Here is an 18,328-nt window from a genome sequence, read left to right on the forward strand (position 1 = left end):
ACTTCCTTCTTGCTCTTGCCAAAAATAGCACACCCTGTCACATTCCCAGTGATGTGTGAACTATGCAAAAAGAAAACAAAGATCCTGTTGGTGAATGATTGCACCAGCAGCTTTTTTTAAGCTATCTGTGCAGGACATTTGCACTTTTTTTTTTTTTCCACTTGGAAACAATGAAATTTTACAACCTCTGAGCCTTGGTGTACAGTTGACCTTCCACAGAGAAAATGCTGTGACTGTGTCTAGGACTTGGAAATTTTCAGCACCTCTGATTGCCAAAGTTTTTGCTGTCTGATTGGAAAAGAATTATCAACTGACATGAGAAGAAAGGCGTTGTTTTGACAACCACCTATAAGTCACTGGATGACATTTCTTACTGTAATTTCTGACTGGTTACAATAATTATGACTTTCGACTGTTTCAACCACTTTTAACTTGTATTTACAGTTTCCAGAATTTGATGTTATGGTAGGAACAACCTTTACTGTACACGTTTTATACAATGCTGTTTCTCTTGCTAAAATGATGTTGAAAGAGAATATGCATAATGGGTCTTGTCAGCTTTATTTTTTTGATGTGCCACTGATTCAGTCTGAATAGTTCTTCCATCAAGAACTGTATATCCAGATAAATCACAATGCTTTTGTAAAACGTTTACAACAGTAAATAATATTAATTCAGTAAATTTATTGATCATTGTATCAGACATGCATGCATTCATTAAACCATTTTATAAAATAGGTATTGTTTGGTCTTTTTTGTACTGTGAGTCTAGCATAAATATTTTTATAAGTGAAAAGTAAGTTTTTAAAATAAATCAAGCTTCTAACTCTATGGAAACTGGCTGCATGGTTGCTGTGGAAATTTTTTAGTGTCTGCACTGGTGGCATATTTTGCAGTGTTTAATATGTGTCACTTTTTCAGCAAGTCCTCAGGCAGCATTACCTTGTCCTAATGTCTTAAATTTGTACATCTTTAGGTGAGAAAGTATATGTTAAAACTCCTTGCGTAGGTTGAGATGTAATAAAAAGAAATTGTTCCCCTTGAGTGGGGTGAGGCTCTGGTGGAGTGCCAGAGAAGCCAGGGATGCCCCAATCCCAAGAAGTGTTGAAGCTGGATGAGGTTTGGAGCAACCTTATCCAATGGAAGGTGTTCCTGCCCATTGTACTGCCATAAACTGTTAAAAAAACTGAGACGTAAAATGCGCTGTTGATTTAAAGGGTATTTCATCATCACTGTGGTGTTAGGGTTAGGGTTCTAAGCAGTAGTATAATAATAGGGAATAAAAGGATTCACTGACAAGACTAATGAGATAACCACTAAAATAATTTTATCCTACAAACACTGTTGCAAGCCTTTACAACACTTAAAGTGTTTTTCCTGTCTATCAGAACTACCAAATCACTGTCAAATAAAATCAGAAACACTGCTTTTGCACCTTTGCTGTAATATTAAAGTGGCTCTCGCTCTGTTGCCCTGGTCTCCAGCTGGAACAGCTTCTTGAAGGTGAAAGCTCCCCAATATCATATGTATGACACTGGACAGACACATGTGATGCTCTTCCATAGTGACAATACATGTGTTTGCAACACCTTCTTACTAGAGAAGTCTTTTCTTAGATTGTCCCATAACCATGTCAAGTCTATGTTAAACTGCATCTCAGACAAGTAAGTAATTTACCTTTTAGTGTGTCCTACTTAGATCTTTAACAGAGTGTGTAAAAGGGATTATTTTGTGGTAATATAACATGGTAAAAATACAAACTGGAAGACAAAGCTGCCTACCTAATTTACCTGTTACACACAAAATGCAGCAAAGAGAATGAAACTGGGGAACACCCAAAGCTGCATGTACATGCTTGTATTGTAGAACTCTTAACTGGGTATATGAAAAGGAAATAAATCAGCTGGTGTTCATAACACTACACTACAGCCACGTCAGACTGTTTTTGAACCAAAAACAAGGGCTAGATTTCTTAAAGCAAATCTTGCTAGTGTAATGGATGAGGGCTTAATGGAACCACAACTTTTTCTTTTAGGAAAGTAAAAGGCTACCCGGAAAGTAGGAACTAACAGCACGAAGACCTTATATATAATAAGGAACCTGTGGCAGGCAGTCACACCTGACACCAGAGGGTAGTTCCTGCAGTGATAGGAGTCTGTCTTCCTTCAAAGTGATGCTGAATCCACAAGATCATCATCAGTCCACTCTTCCTAATAGAAGGAAAAAACACAGCAGCTTGAGTGACATCTGTGTGTGGTGGTGTGCTCCTTATGGTCTGGATTTAAGAACTTAAATACCATGAACAGAAGACTGAAAAAATATATTAACTTGGGGCAAGTCAGGCCTTTAGCCTTAGAGCTAGTTATCCATACCTATGCTTACAGTCATGGACAGAATCATGTTAGTAGCCTCTTTTCAGCACCTGAGATAACGAAGTGTGAGCTTAATGTTGCATAGCTGTGTAGAGATTTCCAAAACAGCTCATACTGCACCTTCTACTGTCCTGTGTTTTTCATGGCTTTGTAGATTACAGTCTGATATCAGTTAACTACAGGATTAATGAAGCCATTGATAAGATATGAGCTGTTTGCATACTCTGTTAGCTTTCAAAAAATTAAGCACACTTTCTCCTTAATGTCCTGCCCCGCTGAGGCCTGCTCTATCATGTGGTTATTACTCAGAAAAAATTACACAAGTAGAAACCCAGTTCAGATACATCAGTAATGAAAAATCATGAGTTTCAGCACCTTTGGAACTGTAAAAAAGTTGATAATGAAGTGCTGTAGGCCATGTGAATATCCTATCAGGTTACTCCTTTAGGAAATAATTACAGATTTTACAGAATTTACAGATTTTACAGAATTTAAAAGAAGCTCCAAAATCAAAAGTGCCTCAGACCACAGCAGAGTAAATAATACAAATTAAATTGGGGCAGGGAACAAGTGAAACCTCCAAAGCTCATATGGAGCTGTTAGTTCTAAGTCATTCTGTCATAAAGTGAAAAGTTTTCCAAGTGCCTGTTTAATGGGAGTTGCCAGTTTTAGTATACTTTTGAAGACTGGCATTTGGAATGAAAACTTATTAGAAGTTTTTGCAGCAATAAAATTATAAAATAAAGTTCAAGGCCCCACATTTTGTTAGAATATACCTTCAGTGCCAATTTTATTATAATCTTGTTTTAATAATGTTTAAGAGTCTTAATCTGACATAGCATCAACCTACTACGATAATCTCTAATAGCAGGACAAATCTTGTCTTTTATTTTCAGATTTTGGTAGGTGACCCTCTTTAGATGTTAGCATGTTTTTCTAAATGCCATACTTAGTGTGCCTTAGACTATCAGTATCCAGAATCTTTAGTATGAAAATGAGTCCAGTTAAAAAGGGTTCTAACCTCTGCCAGCATGGACTCTCTCCAGCCCATTGTCCAAACAAAAGCTCTGGAAGGTGTTCATCTCAGATGTGAAGGACAACCTTAATACTGTTGTATTTGTTGAGTCACCCTTGTCAGTTTATCTCCACGTTATACCTGGTCTTACAACACAAAGTACTAGCAACCCATCTGTAATTCATGCAGCCTTGTTAACAAATTGTCTGACATAAATTTAGTCCAACACTCTACACTGCTTTGAGCAAGAAACCAAATAAAGTACATAAAAACTTTCAAAGAACAATAAACAGCAGGAAGCATGGTCTGCATGTTCATTCCCTTTTCGACAAGACAGGGGTGTTCAAGAACACTTCCGAGCACAGTCAGGTATAAAATCTGGTTCATTTAAAGTGAAAAAAAAAAGTTGAAAAAGGTTCAGTCTGAATAACAAATAAAATTATATTACAGATGCATAAATTTATCTCAGTAGCTGTGTCACTTTTGTCTTGGCATTAAGAGTGAAAAAAAATCAGGAAAAACTTGTACAATAGGTTTACTAACCTCATCCATTTTACATTTCTTTGTAACATATTCATCATCTTCATAACCTTTCCTCTTCTTCCTAATCCAGAAGAAAAGTGAAGTGCTTAGGTATTTTAATAAGTTAAGACTCTCATTATTTGACCCTAGGATTACAATACGGACATACCTGTTTTATTAAAAGAAAACTACCAAAGCCTCAGCATGCAGCTTGCTGGAAGTTCAGGGTGCAATCCCTTTGCCATCCACATAATTCTTAAGAAAACATTAAGCCTTTACAACATTCTTGTTTTAAGCACCTGATTTTAAAGCCCTTAGTTCTCATCACATACAACATCAAGTGGTCACATCTTAGAAGCCACCCAGTATTCCAGTCTTGTGTTACAAAATAATCAGCTTGCTGTGCGGATCCGCACAAAAGAACCTGTTTATGTATTACTGAAAGCACTACTTTGAGTCTTTCATCTCAGCTTCTAGTAGATATAGCAAGCAGGCAAATGCTGTGTGCACATTTAAGGGTTTTCACTTTCCATCACTCACACACGTAAGAAAATATTAATGCTCCTATGCCAATAAAAAAGGCCTAAGTTCAACACATCCAAGATATACTTACGGGTTTGTATTAAATAAGAGGTCCAAGCTGTGACACTTCTCTAATTTCTGTTTTAGAGCACCAACCTCTTCAGGTCTGGGCAGTTCATATTTTTTAATGAGATTTTTCATGCCTAAAATGGCAACAACACAGCTGTAAGCACACAGATAATTTCTGCTCTGCCTTGTTGTGTTGGGTCTGCATGGTGAGATGTTAGTAGTGGGGGGCCTGTAGGGGTGGCTTCTGTGGCTTCTAGAGGCTTCTGTATGGGGGAAGCCTCTAGATGCTGCTAGAGGCTTCCCCCATACACAACAGAGGCAATGCCAGATGGCTCCAAGATGTATCCAGCGCTGGCCAAGGCCAAGCCTATTAAGTGACAGTGGATGTACATCTGTGATAACAGATTTAAAGGGCAAAATCCAAATGCCAATGCAGCACCAATGGCTGCTGGAAAGAGGAATGAGAATATATGAGAACATCTACACCCTACATCTACCAGGGTCCAGGAGAAACATGAGGAAGAAGTGCTCCAGGCATAGAAACAGCTTCCCCTGCAGCTCCTGGTGTAGACCATGGTGAAGCAGCTGTACCCCTGCGTGGAGGTCAGCAGGAGTATGGAGTACGCAGCTGCACCTGCAGCCTGTAGAGGAGGCAACTTTGGAACAGGTAGATGTGCCCAAAGGAGGCTGTGACCCCTTGGGAATACCATGCTATGTACCATACCATGTAGGGAAGAGAAACCTACACTACAGAATGTTTGCTGGCAAGACTTATGACCCCCATGGGAGACCGGCACTGAAGGAGCCTATTCCTGAAGGGCTGCATCCCATGTAATGGGCCCACATTAGAGCAGTTAATGAAGAACTGTAGCATGTGGGAAGGACTCGTGTTGTAAAAATTTGTAGATGACTGTCTCTGTGGGAGAGACTGCACACTGTGGCAGGGGAAGAATGTGATGAAGAAGGAGCAACAGAAACGTACGGTAAGCTGACCAGTCCCCCTGCACTGCAGGGAGAGAATTCAGGAGTGAAAATGAATCCAGGACAAAGGGAGGGGTGGGGGAAAGGTCTTTTGAAGATTTGGTTTTCACTTCTTATTACCCTACTCTGATTTTATTGGTAATTAATTAATTTCTCCCAGTTGTGTCTGTTTTGCCCATGACAGTAACTGGTAAGTGACCTCTCCCTGCTCTTATCTTAGCCCATGAACTTGCTATTTTCTTTTCTCTCCCCTGCCCAGCTAGGGAGGTCAGTGATAGGATCTTTGGTGGTCACTTTGCAACTTTGGTAGTCACCTGGCATCAAGCTGGGGTCAACCCACCACACTTGTGAATCACACAATCCTATCCAGTCTCCAGTGTGGCTGAGTATTGCTATGTCATAGTCAGGCTTGAGCCAACAGTTCATCCTTCCTTTCCTCACTGTAACGCCACTGAAATAGGTCTCCGACATCACCGACTCTGGATTTCCTTAAGGCAGAGTTCACATTACTCTGCTAACAAGCCTCAGAATACACAGGTATTTTTTGCAATCAACACTGTACCTGCTGTCCTAAAAAAATACCAGTTCCAATATTTCTAATAATGGAAATTAAATTTACAAGTTTTTCCTCTACCACAGGTACTCTGTCATTTACAAATGTTTGAAAAACTTCCTTCCAACCATCTTATGTTTACGGAAGAGCTGCCTTTGGGCTAAAGCTAACATCCACAATAACTGAAGTGAAGAGTAAGTGATCCCAGCATTTCCTTCCATCTCAGCAGTGGAAGTCTGAAGACTCAATTTGTAAGAAGACCAGAAAATAAAGGACATCTTGAATTTTATAAATTAAAGGTAAATTGAATTTGTAGACCCTGGTTACTTGTATTCATTACCTTAATGCATTCAGTGATTAATTACTTAGTAATTACTTACTGGGAATTTCATATCACGGCCTTTTCATTTAATCACAAAAAAGTAGTAATCAATGTACTACACTTCCTTTTCGCTTAGCTAAACCATGGTAGTATTCTTAATATTTGTAAAATATACACACACACAGATATTTCTCACACTAGTGAAACTAAGCATCCTCTGAAACATCCTGTAGCTGCAAAACAGATGTGCAGTATACATACTGGCATATCACATTAGTCATTTACCTGGTAGTAGTAGCTATTACATGCAGACTTTGCCTGAAGCTATAATTTTTAAGATATGGTGACTTAAAAAGCAATCTAGTTCTGTCCTACAGATACCATTACCTAGTTCTCAAAATATATTTCTCACTTTTGAATGAGCTGCTAACTGACTCTAGCACTTATGTTCTGAAAGCATCAGGCAGGTCCTCTGCCTGTTAATTTATTTTGTTCATATTAACTTGTTTAATTTATTTGTTAATTTTGTCCTTTTTCCTCTTCTATCCACACGATAGTTCATTCTACTGTCTGCAGTTTACTTATGCATGCCTTAAGGTGAACAGAACCATTTGAAGCAGACCCATCTAAAGCTTTTGTAATTTTAAAAAGATGGTTTTTCCTTGGTTTCAGATATTCTTTAATATAATTTTCCTGTGTTTACTTACATTTCATTTCATCTAGTAATCTGGATAAGGTTGATCTGTCCTCTTTCAGCATAAGACTTTCTGATAAATAGCTGCAAAGAGACATTGAAGAATAAATTTATTAAGTATCATAATAATTTATGGCAATCATTTGTGAGTTAGTAAAAAGTGTATTATTTATAATTAACATCTCCCAGAGCTTTATAATTAGATAAGTAGGAACGCTTTGTTTACTTAAGTGCTATAAACTGATAAAAAAGCTAATCTGTCACTAAGAAGGTAACAAAAATATTCCACCCGTCATGTAGAAAGAACACTGCCAAACAAAGTATTTCTAAGCCTCAGAGAGCTAAGTCAAATTAAGTTTTTGACTTGATGACAACATCATGCTATTGTACAATACACCCACAGGACAAGCAACCACTACAGTGGATTTCAGATTGACCAACAGCAGTGCATGCCTGCTTCTTTGGCAGCTGAAAGCTACTACTAAATGCCATCTTGCATGAGCCTACGGGTCCCTTCCTCTTTCCAATAAGATCAAACTTCTCTTTAGTAAGAACACCAACGCACACTGCCTGGATAAAACAGACATGAGCAAACCTCATCACCAACACCCACAACAATCAAGGAGTTCTATCCCTTTCCCCAAGAGAGCAACAGGTTTTTCAAATCCCGTGCGTTCTGTACCACCTCTAGAGCTGTACCTGATCACACGTTCACAGACAATTAGCTTCTCTCATGTCTGGCAGCAAAAACTCACATCAAACAGTAAATGACAAGGTTGTAACAACTATATGGTGCAGACAGGTAACAAACACTTGAATTCTTCCTGAATGTGCCAACAAAGTTCAGACACCTTGAATCATACATTATCTACAAATTATTTTTGTTCTTTTTGCAAGCACAGTTTTCTGAATTTTGGCATGAGCAGTACAGAACATAGATCTAAGAATGAGATCAAGTTTCAAGTTAAAGTAAGCACCTGAATGTTTTTACACAATTCTCAGAAGACAGTGAATCCTGTAAAGAATAGTCCCAACGCTCTTTATTTTAGAACTAGAAAGATTTGAGATACATTCAGAACAGATGGAAGATTTTATTTTATAAGAACTTTTTGGATTTAGAACAGGTGTTACACTCTTGATGCAAAATGCTCACAGGTAGTGGCATGATATTAAAACATGCCAGGTACAGCTCCTTACAGCAACCATCTCAACTGTTTATCTGAAGAAAAGCCTATGTTTTGTCCATAAGAGAACTAAATCAAACAAACTACACTTTCAGCAAAGGTATCAAAGTGTTTCATAGTACTCTGCAAATACCACTGGCAAGCCCAAAGAAGGGAAAGAAAAGATTGATTTAAAGCAACACCTTATCCCTGGTGCATCTCCATGGAAACTGAACAGTTGCAGCAGCCAAACAGAGCACATTACAGCATGCCCATTAGCTGTCACTTCAGTGTAATTTTAGTTGATTCTCAGTTTCTACCATATTTCCACTTTCTTCCCTGTGTAACCCTCAAACTGAGTCTGAAAATCCTATGCTGTTCTAATTAAGGCAAAGGCATCAGTTTTTTTAATTTCTTACAAAGGAATATAAAAACCAGACAGCAATGAATTGCATTCATCAGCTATTTGTGAAAATTAACAGTACCACCACCACCACTCTAAAACATAAAGAACAGACAAGTGCTAGCAATCAGTAAATACACAATTCTAGTAATTAAGAATGTCTAGAGCAAAACTATTTCATACAAGTAGCAAACAGATTGTTTAAATCACATATATCAGAAAGAAAATACTACCTTTCCATATTAATTCCTGCTCTTGAACCACTAGATAATATGGCAGTGAGAGCGATCTGTGAGGGAGTAAAGAGCAGATATGCATCTGTCAGAGCCACTCGGTTAAGGAAGTCATCAGCTGTTTTCCTCAAAACTTCAGGATTTTCCAGCACTGGATAGCGAGTCTAAAAAGTAATGATTTAGAAAAAAAGGCAGTTGTTTATCATTCCTGTTCATCAGTTTAGAACACACAGGTCAACAGTATTTTATAAAGCTAAAAAGTAGCAGGCCATATTTTTAGTCCAAAAAAATCCTAAATGACTTAAAGACCACAAGTAAAACAACTACCTTTCAGTATCTGTCTATCACTATAAAAATTAGATCTTTTAAATCACAGGCACAAAAGGAAATAAAGTTTTTTAAGACAATGCATGACAGACTTGTATTACTTTACTACACAAAGCATATTACATATCATAGAGTATTACCTTAATATCAATTAGAAATCCCTCAAATGGCCTGTATGGATTGTGGATGATGAGATGGAAGTTCAGTTGCTGAATAAGTAGAAGTTCATATTCCAGTATTTGTTCAAGAGCTTTTTCTTGTCCAAGAGGACTTTCTCGAAGGTTACCAACAAACTGTGCACTGGATACATTAAATTCATCTACTTTACAGGCCAAAAATATGCATGTTAGCCTTAAGGAGGGAAAAAAACCAAAAAAGCAAACAATTGAACATATGCAGCATCCATTCTATTCATCCATATGTTCTGAATACAGCAAAAAGATAGTGAAACTGACCATATTTTTTCTTTACTCCTACTTAATTCTCAGATTTTCTTTCTTGTTTTTTTTGCTGGTCTTTACAAATATAGAGATCATACCTCTAATATTCCATTTGATAGAGTAACTCAAGAAGTGTTGATAACTCACATTATAATCCGAGGATGATGCTCCATCACTGAGTTATTGAGGTAAAAACGTTTGAAATACATGCAAGCTGTTCCCTAAATTGAAAAAAATGGGGAGGGGAAAAAATAAAAATGGATTAAGAAAAAATAAATAGAAGTATATAAAAAGGAAAAAAAAAAAACAAACCAGGAAAGTTTGGATATATACTACAGGCACACAGGATACACTGAGGCACTAAGAGACATACAGCCATTAAATGTCATTAAGTATTTCAAAGTCTTTATCTTTGCCTGCAAGAACCTTACACTACAACTGTAATACAAAATAATTCTCTTTATTTTTATAGACATGTTTTAGAAAATAATGCTTAAAAAGCCAACAGTATCTTTATGAAAAGAATTTGGTATGATGATGAAATTTAAAAATCAAAGGCTGAAAAAAATCATCCTGAAAGTTGCAAGCAATTCAAACCATTTGATTTTTTACATCAGTAAATTTTGCAGCATGTTTATCAGCATGAAAGCCGATGCTTTCCAAAATGACACTCTGCAGGAGCTACTTCTCAAACATCAATCTAGCTTCACAGAACATGCCATGGCAGCGACTGCCATCTTTCAAAGGCACCCTCAAGCATGGTACTCTTCACCACACCTGCGTGGAAAAGGGAGGACTAACAGGGGTCAACGTAAATCATACATCTTAACGTATTAGTGAGAGAGAGGCACAACTTCACTCCGTTCTTCAGCTCTACGTCCCCACTTCTCCCTTCTGAAATATGCTCTTTTGCATTCAAGACATGTAAGTTCAAGGTAATTTTGCTTTTCCTTTACAGGATGATATTTTGCCAATACACAATCCACCTTATTTTGTGGTCAGAGAAGAACTAATGCTGGAGAAACATCTCAATGACAACTCAAACTTGGGACCGTCTCCTTTAGCGACTGGGAGATTGTTTCATTGTATCATCAAACCATCTACGACTGTTTTGTTTCTACTCTTTGCTAAGAGGACACAAAACAATTCAGTCACCCAGGCAAGTTTAAGAGCCACGAGCAAAAGATCACGTTGAAAACCATCATATTTTGAAACGGCTATGCGTATCAGAAAACGAAACAAAAAAGACAAAAAGCGTCCACAGACTATAGTGCTATTAGAGAGAAGCGAGATAAAGAGATATAAAAATATCCGCGCTCTCAAGAACAAGCCAAGCAGGCAGCAAAAGAAGGAATAAAGATCTGGCCGAGGCGGCGGCTCCTCCTCGTCTCGCTTACCACAACGGACCGCGGCATCGCGGGCTTGAATGCGGCGCAGAAGTCCAGAAGCCTCTTCTCGTAGTATTTGCATAGCGCCAGCTCCTCGTGCGGCTCCAGCAGCACCGGGTCGCCCTGCGGCACCTTGGGAGAAGCAAAGCCGCGCCTGAGTCCGCCGCAGTCGCACCCTGCAGCCCCGCCCCCGCAACTCTTGCGTCCCCGCGCACCTTCCCGCCGGCCGCCGCCCTGGCCCGGGCCCGGCGGTTCCCCTCAGCGCGGCGCCGCGCCAGTTCCTCCTCGCCATGGAAGGTCCAGTGCCGGCGCTGCGTGCTGCTGTGGAACATGGCCCCTCAACATGGCCGCACCCGCGCGCGGCACGCCGGGAGCTGCCTTAGCGCGTGGGACGCGGCGGGGCGGGCCCAGGACACTCCCTCCTGGGAGAGGGATGTTTCCGTTTCCTTGTCCAAACTTTTCATTTTTAAGGAGGGGCTGTGGGAAAACAGTGTGTGGTAAACTTTTGCAGAATAGCAGTACTCTTGTGTTTCTCTTTCGGTTTTATTCATGTATACTTGCAAATTTACGTTGCACTTGTGCAGCCTTACGTCGAGCGCTGGGGACAGTTTTGGGCACCGCAATGTAAGACAGACATTAAGCTATTGTAGAGCATCCAAAGGAGGGCCATGAGGATGATGAGGGTCTGGAGCAGAAGCCATATGAGGAGTAGCTGAGGTCGCTTGGAATGTTTGGCCTAGAAGAGACTGAGGGGCGACTTCAACATTGCAGCCTACAACTGCCTTGTGAGGGAAGAGGAGGGGTAGACACTGATCACTGTGGTGACCAGTGACAGCACTCGAGTAAATAGCATGAAGTTAAATCAGTGGAGGTTTAGGTTGGATATCAGGAAAAAGTTTTTGAGCTACAGGGTAATTGAGTACTGGAACAGACTCCCCAGGGAAGTGGTCACATCACCAAGTCTGATGGATTCTAGAAGTGTTTGGACAATGCTCTCAGGTGCATGGTATGATTCTTGGGGTGTCCTGTGCAGGCTCAGGAACTGGATTTTATGATTGTGGTGGTCTCTGCCAAGTCAGCATATTCTGTGATTCTGTTCCCTTAAGTTCCTTCAGTAGTCTTCTGCTTTCCTCATATAACCACTAGATATAAAAGCCGAAGGAAGCAGCATTTCATGCTTCAGCCAGAAATTTTAGATATTACTGTATAATATCTAATATTTATATTTTAAGTATGTGAGGAAAGTATGTAAAACATACTTTTGTGGACAGTCACAGGCCTTGTAGTTAAAAGTGTTACCCAACAAGTTATGTTCTTTTAAAAGGAGTTTATGCAGCGGTGGGGGAAAATTTTTTTAACCTTAGCACAATAGTGTTTGATGCTTATCTAGGATTAATAATTTGCTTCATATCATACAGTGCTTCCTACAAACACTAGGGATAAATGTGGCTTTGTTTTAACTCTACTAGTAAGCCTTGTGCCAACTAGTGCGGGAAATTACATTACTTTACTCATAATTTTTCTAATTAATTATTTTAATTATCTCTTCTAATTAATTGCTTTAATTATTTTGAAGCAATGTAATTTTACACTCTGTCATATGCCACTAGAGCAAGCATTTAGCAAGGTTGTGATAAGCTGGTATTGTGGGACCATGGTTTGGGAAAATTACTGAAACTTTTAAGTTTCGCTGAAACAAGTGTAATCAACTTTGATATGTTTCAATGATCTCAGACCTAGAAGGACATTAACAAAGCCTTGCAGAGACATCTGTCGTTGAAAGGGGACACAAGTAATGCAAAATTTATGAACCACAAGGACATTATGCAGAAACTCAAGATAAGGAAGAAAATAACCGAGTCAGTTCAGCAATTGTACTGGATGTGCTGTTTGGGAAAAAGATAATAAAAAGACTGAAGAACTGGGCTAATTAGCATGAGAAGTGAGAAAACAAATAGGAGATAAAATACTAAGTAATGAAGAGAATTATGGAACTTATAGCCAATGAGCATTAATTTCTTTATTTGCTACAGTGTATAAATAGTGAAAATTTTTGAAAGTGGATGTGTGTATTAGGTGAAGCTGTCACCATGCACCCAACATATTGAAAAAAATCAGCTTTCAAACATAACAAACTGGTTAGAGTTTCTTTCCTGGTTTTTAGTGACAAAGTGGTTCCCTGTAAGCAGAAATGACAAAGGGCCTTTCCCTAAACTATACAAGAAATAATTGTATTACCTGTATAGTCTGAATCCATCCATACTTTGCCTTAAATTACAGTAATCAGCATATCCAACATATATAGTTTGAAATCTGACCAAATCTGAGTTCCAAGAGCCATATGTACAAAAAATACCAAAAGAGTGTTGTTGTACATCTGATTGTGACAGTTCCATCCCAAATCAGAGACTCATAAATAGTGCATGTTATTCTAACAATCAGTTTACTGAGTATTATTGTAAATATGTTATTGCACATCATCACTCTAAGAGTAAAATGTAAGAATAGGAATGAAACTTTTTAAAAAGAGCATTACAGAGGATAAAGCAGATTTTTTTTTCATTTTTTTAGGACTCCATTTCTTTTATACCTTTTACTTTTCAGAATCTGTACTTCAAAGGTGTGTGGGTTTAAGGATACCAAACAACTACGGACTTCACTGATTATAGTTCCTCCTTAACTTTAAAGGGTATGATGAATTATTAGTGATTCTAAAATTCAGTCTGAAAGTGGACAAAGGCAGATTTAGATAAAATATCTGGAAACGTAATCATAAAATACTCAGAAAAACCTTTGTGGCCTGGTCTGTGACCAAGCTATGAACAGAACCAAGAATTTACTGTTTCTAGTTCTCTACTGTTTTTTTCACAGTAGTGCTTTTCACAACCTCTTTACCCACAACACAATTTTATATACTATTATACGCAACTTTATATATGATTATACGCAATTTTATCATATTTATATATTATGGTATAGAATGCACTAATAAAGTGTAGAGTGAGTATAAAATTTTTTACTACATTTAGAAAGATAGTTACAAGAACTGAATGGTTTTTTTGGAGAGTGAAGCTGTATGAGTTATTAATCAGTTGCTCAACTCAGTCAAATGTAAATGATTGAGGTCTGTCTTTTATGCTGGTTTTAAATATGTTAAATGCAGGGATATTTGTTCAGAATTGTGCAAGTAGCAAGGTAACCAAGCAAAACTTACAAGCTAATAAAAACTCTCCAGTAGTCTAGGCATTTTGGTGTGTTCAGCAATTTCTCAGAAAAACGCCTGAAGGTGTAAATCAATATCTACCACCTAAATACAGAACACAGCATAATTTTCCTGCTTGTATCAACAAATACCACAGAGGTATTCCTTCTGATGTTTTTATGATAGCCATGGCTGCTGTAAGTGTTCTGTATTTTTCTGTTTGGGGGATATAGTGAATCAGAATATCTTGGAGGCTCTAGAGAGGACCAAAAAGAACCAAGAGGCAGAACACACATCATCTAAGAGGGGAAAGATACCTGAAGCACAGAAGCAGTTTACTGTTGAAAATAAACATTAATAAAACCATTCAACCTTGATGTTGGTAGTGTCTTCTTAGAGTAATATGTGAGGAAGGGGATCGTGAACACAAGAGTATAGTCCTTCAGCTGAGTTATAATTTATACAACTAAATTAACATAATTTCCTGATTTTTATTACCTTTTATTATCATTATTATTAAGCCTAATTGCAAATGCTCAGTAGCCTAAAACACTCAAAGAAAGGGTTAACCTTGTTGATGCTACTGGAGAGGATTAAAAGCTTTAGAGGTGAAAACATGTTGATTTATTCTCATATGATGTTAATATTTGCTATATTTCATGCTGCTGAGAATTTATTAGTAGGACTAAATTTAAAACATAGTTTTAAATACTATGCTTAAATTCTCACTTTTTGAGTTTACTTATATCACAGGGACTTCTTGATTTTGCAGTGTTTGGCTATCAATTGTCCTAGCACAGAAGCTAGTTAAAATTAGATTACCTTTCTTGCTTTTGCTAAGTAGTATTTTGCTTTTATTTGATCTCACTGATATCAGTGAGATTATTTCATTGAAGGAGCTTTATTCAATATTCTTAAAGTGTCCTTGCCATTCAAAGGATTACAAAGTATGCATGTATAGCTATAACTCCTTATATTGAATATGCAGTTCAGGGCCATAAACTTTGCAATCAGCAGAAACACAGACTTTAAATAAGCAAAAAGGACAAGAAACAACAGTTTGGAATTTATGACTGTGGGAATCCATAAAATCAGAGAGTTTTAGGGAGGTGGTAAAAAGATAGGCCCCAGATACAGCAAAATTGTGAAGTGCTAAAACAGCAGAAAGAATATCTAAGCAGTAGCAAAGACATGCGAGATAGAACAATAGAGCTGTGTAGCTTGGCTTTCTAAGTTGCAAAAAGTTTATTTTAAGTAAATATTTAGAAGGTTAAGTATGAATAGTGCTCTGTGCTTTGTCTCTCATAAACGGGCCATTGTCAGCAAGAATAGGCCACCATTGTTTTAACCAAAGCTACAGGTGCTTAAGGTGATTGGATAGAACTACTGTCAGTATGCTATTGCTCTATGTAATTGGCTAAGACAGCTTTATGATATGTTGTAACATTAAGTTTCTTTGGCCTGCTGCCTGGACAGTGAGCTGTTAGCATCTCTCCATTGTCATAATCATGTAATGAGACTGATGCTGAAAAATAAATAGCTCAAGATGCTTGTCACAGTAGCCCCGTCCCGTTCATGTCTGTATATAAACTGCTGGCGATAATGACCTTTGTATTTTTAAATACTAAAATTTTTTGCATTTAATAATGTACAACTTCAGAAATACATTAAGTGTAGTCTCAAAGAAATCATGAACCATACTAGCAAAACTGAAATGTGATGAAGTAGAGATGTTTGTTTGTTCTTAAATTTGGAGCATTCCATTCCTTCAGCAGGGAGGTCTGAATTCCTATGGGGCAATCAGAATTGAATATTCCTTTTGAGACTATGCAAGATATCTGTTGGAGTCATCACAAGATTTGCCTAAAGCCTAAGAGCCAAAGCTGGCTTTTGTGGAGAAGAGAGGTTATTTTTGGCATTCTTCACTGATCTGTCTTCAGTCATCCATGGAGAAAGTTCTGTTGCTTCTGTCACTTGTTTCTTATTTTTCCTTCTCTGTTTCTCCCATACTGACTTTACCTTGGTGTTCTTGACCTTTGTTTTTAATTTCTTCACAACTGCATTCTTCCCACACACCACTCCCAGTATGTCATCTTGTAAGCATATAATGTAATTATTGATACTGATGCTAAGAAGTCATCACTGGATTTCTGGATGGGTTAAGAAACTGAGAACTCCCTGGAGTTAAGAAACTGAGAATGTGGACTTCTGAGTCACTCATGCAACCGTATTCATATTCACCAAGTGCAGTTGTGGCATGTTTGCAAAGATTTCTTTGGAACCAAGTTTCCCTGACATGTAACTTTAAAAGTGAGAGCCATCCCTTTAGCAGCACTCAACACTCTTTCCCTCATTCCCCCATTGCCACTACTCAGACCTGGCCACATGAACCCAATACATAAGCATACTTCCAATACAAAGTGAGTAAACAGAATTATCTTCTTCTTGAGCGCCTGGATGCAGGGTCTCTCAGCTTAAGCACACCATGAGAGCATCTCTCTGAAGGATACGAGCAGCCCGAACAACCGTCGCCTGGCAGAAATTAGATACTAAAAAAAAAAAAAAAAAGAAGTTTTTTTTTAACTAAGTCAGACGTTCCTCCTGATTCGTTGAGCGGAGCGGCTCGGAACCGGCCCGACCCACAGCAGAGGGGCAGATCTCGGGTCTCGGGGGCTTCTCTTGCGGCAGGGCAGCTCCAGGGCAAGGGAGCTCGCGGGGATCCGGCAGTTGTAGGGGAGCCCCTGAGGAAGAATCAGGTCTGCTACAAAAATGTTGGTGACAGCAGAGGCAGAGAGGACCGGCTCCGGAGCCTCCCGACCCGCAAGGAGCGGTCCCTGCCTGGCCAGGAGGGGAGGAGCTTGCGGCGCCTGCGGACAGCAAGTGCAGTCGCTGAAGCAGTCGCCGTCTCGCCGTCCAGCTGCCGGCTCCGGGCAGTGACTCTGTGTTGGCTTCCCTACTAAAAGAGCTTCCGTGCTACAGAAACTCAAGTAATGCTGCAACGCACTGAATGTTTTACACTCGTGTGCTTTGTTCTAGAACACAGTTTCCTCAGAAACAGATGTCATCTGTAAGAAATGGTAGTGGGTGCTAAAACATTCCACGCTTCCTGGTGCAAGATGACACTGAGTGTTCCCCACAGGGATTAATTTAAATAAAAATGTAATAGTGAGAAAAGATATGTGGTCTGAACTTACTGACACTGCACATCTTCTTCCATTACTTCAGGGCATTGTCTTACAACACTTAGATTCCCTCTAAATGAAGTATTCCAGAACAGGACATTCCATGCAATCCAGAGATAGACACTTATTTTCTAGGTTTATCCAGTTCATGTTCTACATCCTCATACTGAGGCAGAATTCCTGATCTGAGTTTTATGAAAAATTCTCTCTAAGTATTTCAAATGACAGATGTTTTCTCTTCGTTTTCCCTGGTGTAAGTACATCAGTCAAGTGGAGATGATTTGGGAAACACTAAAAATTTAAAGCCATTATTATGATTTTATTTGTCGAATAATTAATTAATTAATTACTTTCACCTCCAGTAAAGGTCTAGATGAATTTGGATTAAAAAAATTGTTTAGGACTACAGAGATCTAAATTTTAGTGCTATCTTTGATGCAGAAATCCTGTTCTGATGTATTTTAGTTTTTTCAACTATGAATCTCAATTTCTGCTTGTTTACCTTCAGAAAAATGAAGAATGATGGTATTAACTATTATGTTACTATGGAAATGAGTACCACAAAAGACCCTGGAATAAATATTGGAAAAATATGCAGCCATTACCTTATTATTTCCTCAATAAATCCAACCTCTCCCACCCCATGCAATTTGGCATTAGTATGTTAAGGAAAGATATACACACTTCAAGTGTTGAACCTTAGGCAATCCCATCATACATAAACACAAGGTAATAAGAACATAAAGAATTTGTACATTCTATAGAATATTGTCAGTATACCTTACTCTGATACAAACACAGCAATATGTAAGCATACTAATTACCCATATACAGCCTTTTTTTCCTGAGGAAGACAAATAAATCCTTATTTTCAAAATCTACCTCAACTTTTGCTACATTGTGTGCATTCAAACAGATTGCCCAAGCTAAATAAATTCCC

General features: G+C 38.4%; 1 protein-coding gene across 1 annotated transcript; it reads right to left on the reverse strand.

The window, feature by feature from the left end:
- Positions 1-11: 11 nt before the first annotated feature.
- Positions 12-11,356, reverse strand: CCNH (cyclin H). The gene is given in 9 exon segments (XM_084225789.1): positions 12-2,210; positions 3,931-3,991; positions 4,523-4,634; positions 7,064-7,134; positions 8,850-9,013; positions 9,317-9,527; positions 9,764-9,837; positions 11,014-11,142; positions 11,145-11,356. Coding segments are annotated over 9 exon segments (1,059 nt in total). The 5' UTR covers positions 11,337-11,356; the 3' UTR covers positions 12-2,165.
- Between the last annotated feature and the right edge of the window lie 6,972 nt (positions 11,357-18,328).

This window comes from Fringilla coelebs (assembly GCF_963513975.1).
Source record: "Fringilla coelebs genome assembly, chromosome: Z".
Lineage (NCBI taxonomy): Eukaryota > Metazoa > Chordata > Aves > Passeriformes > Fringillidae > Fringilla > Fringilla coelebs.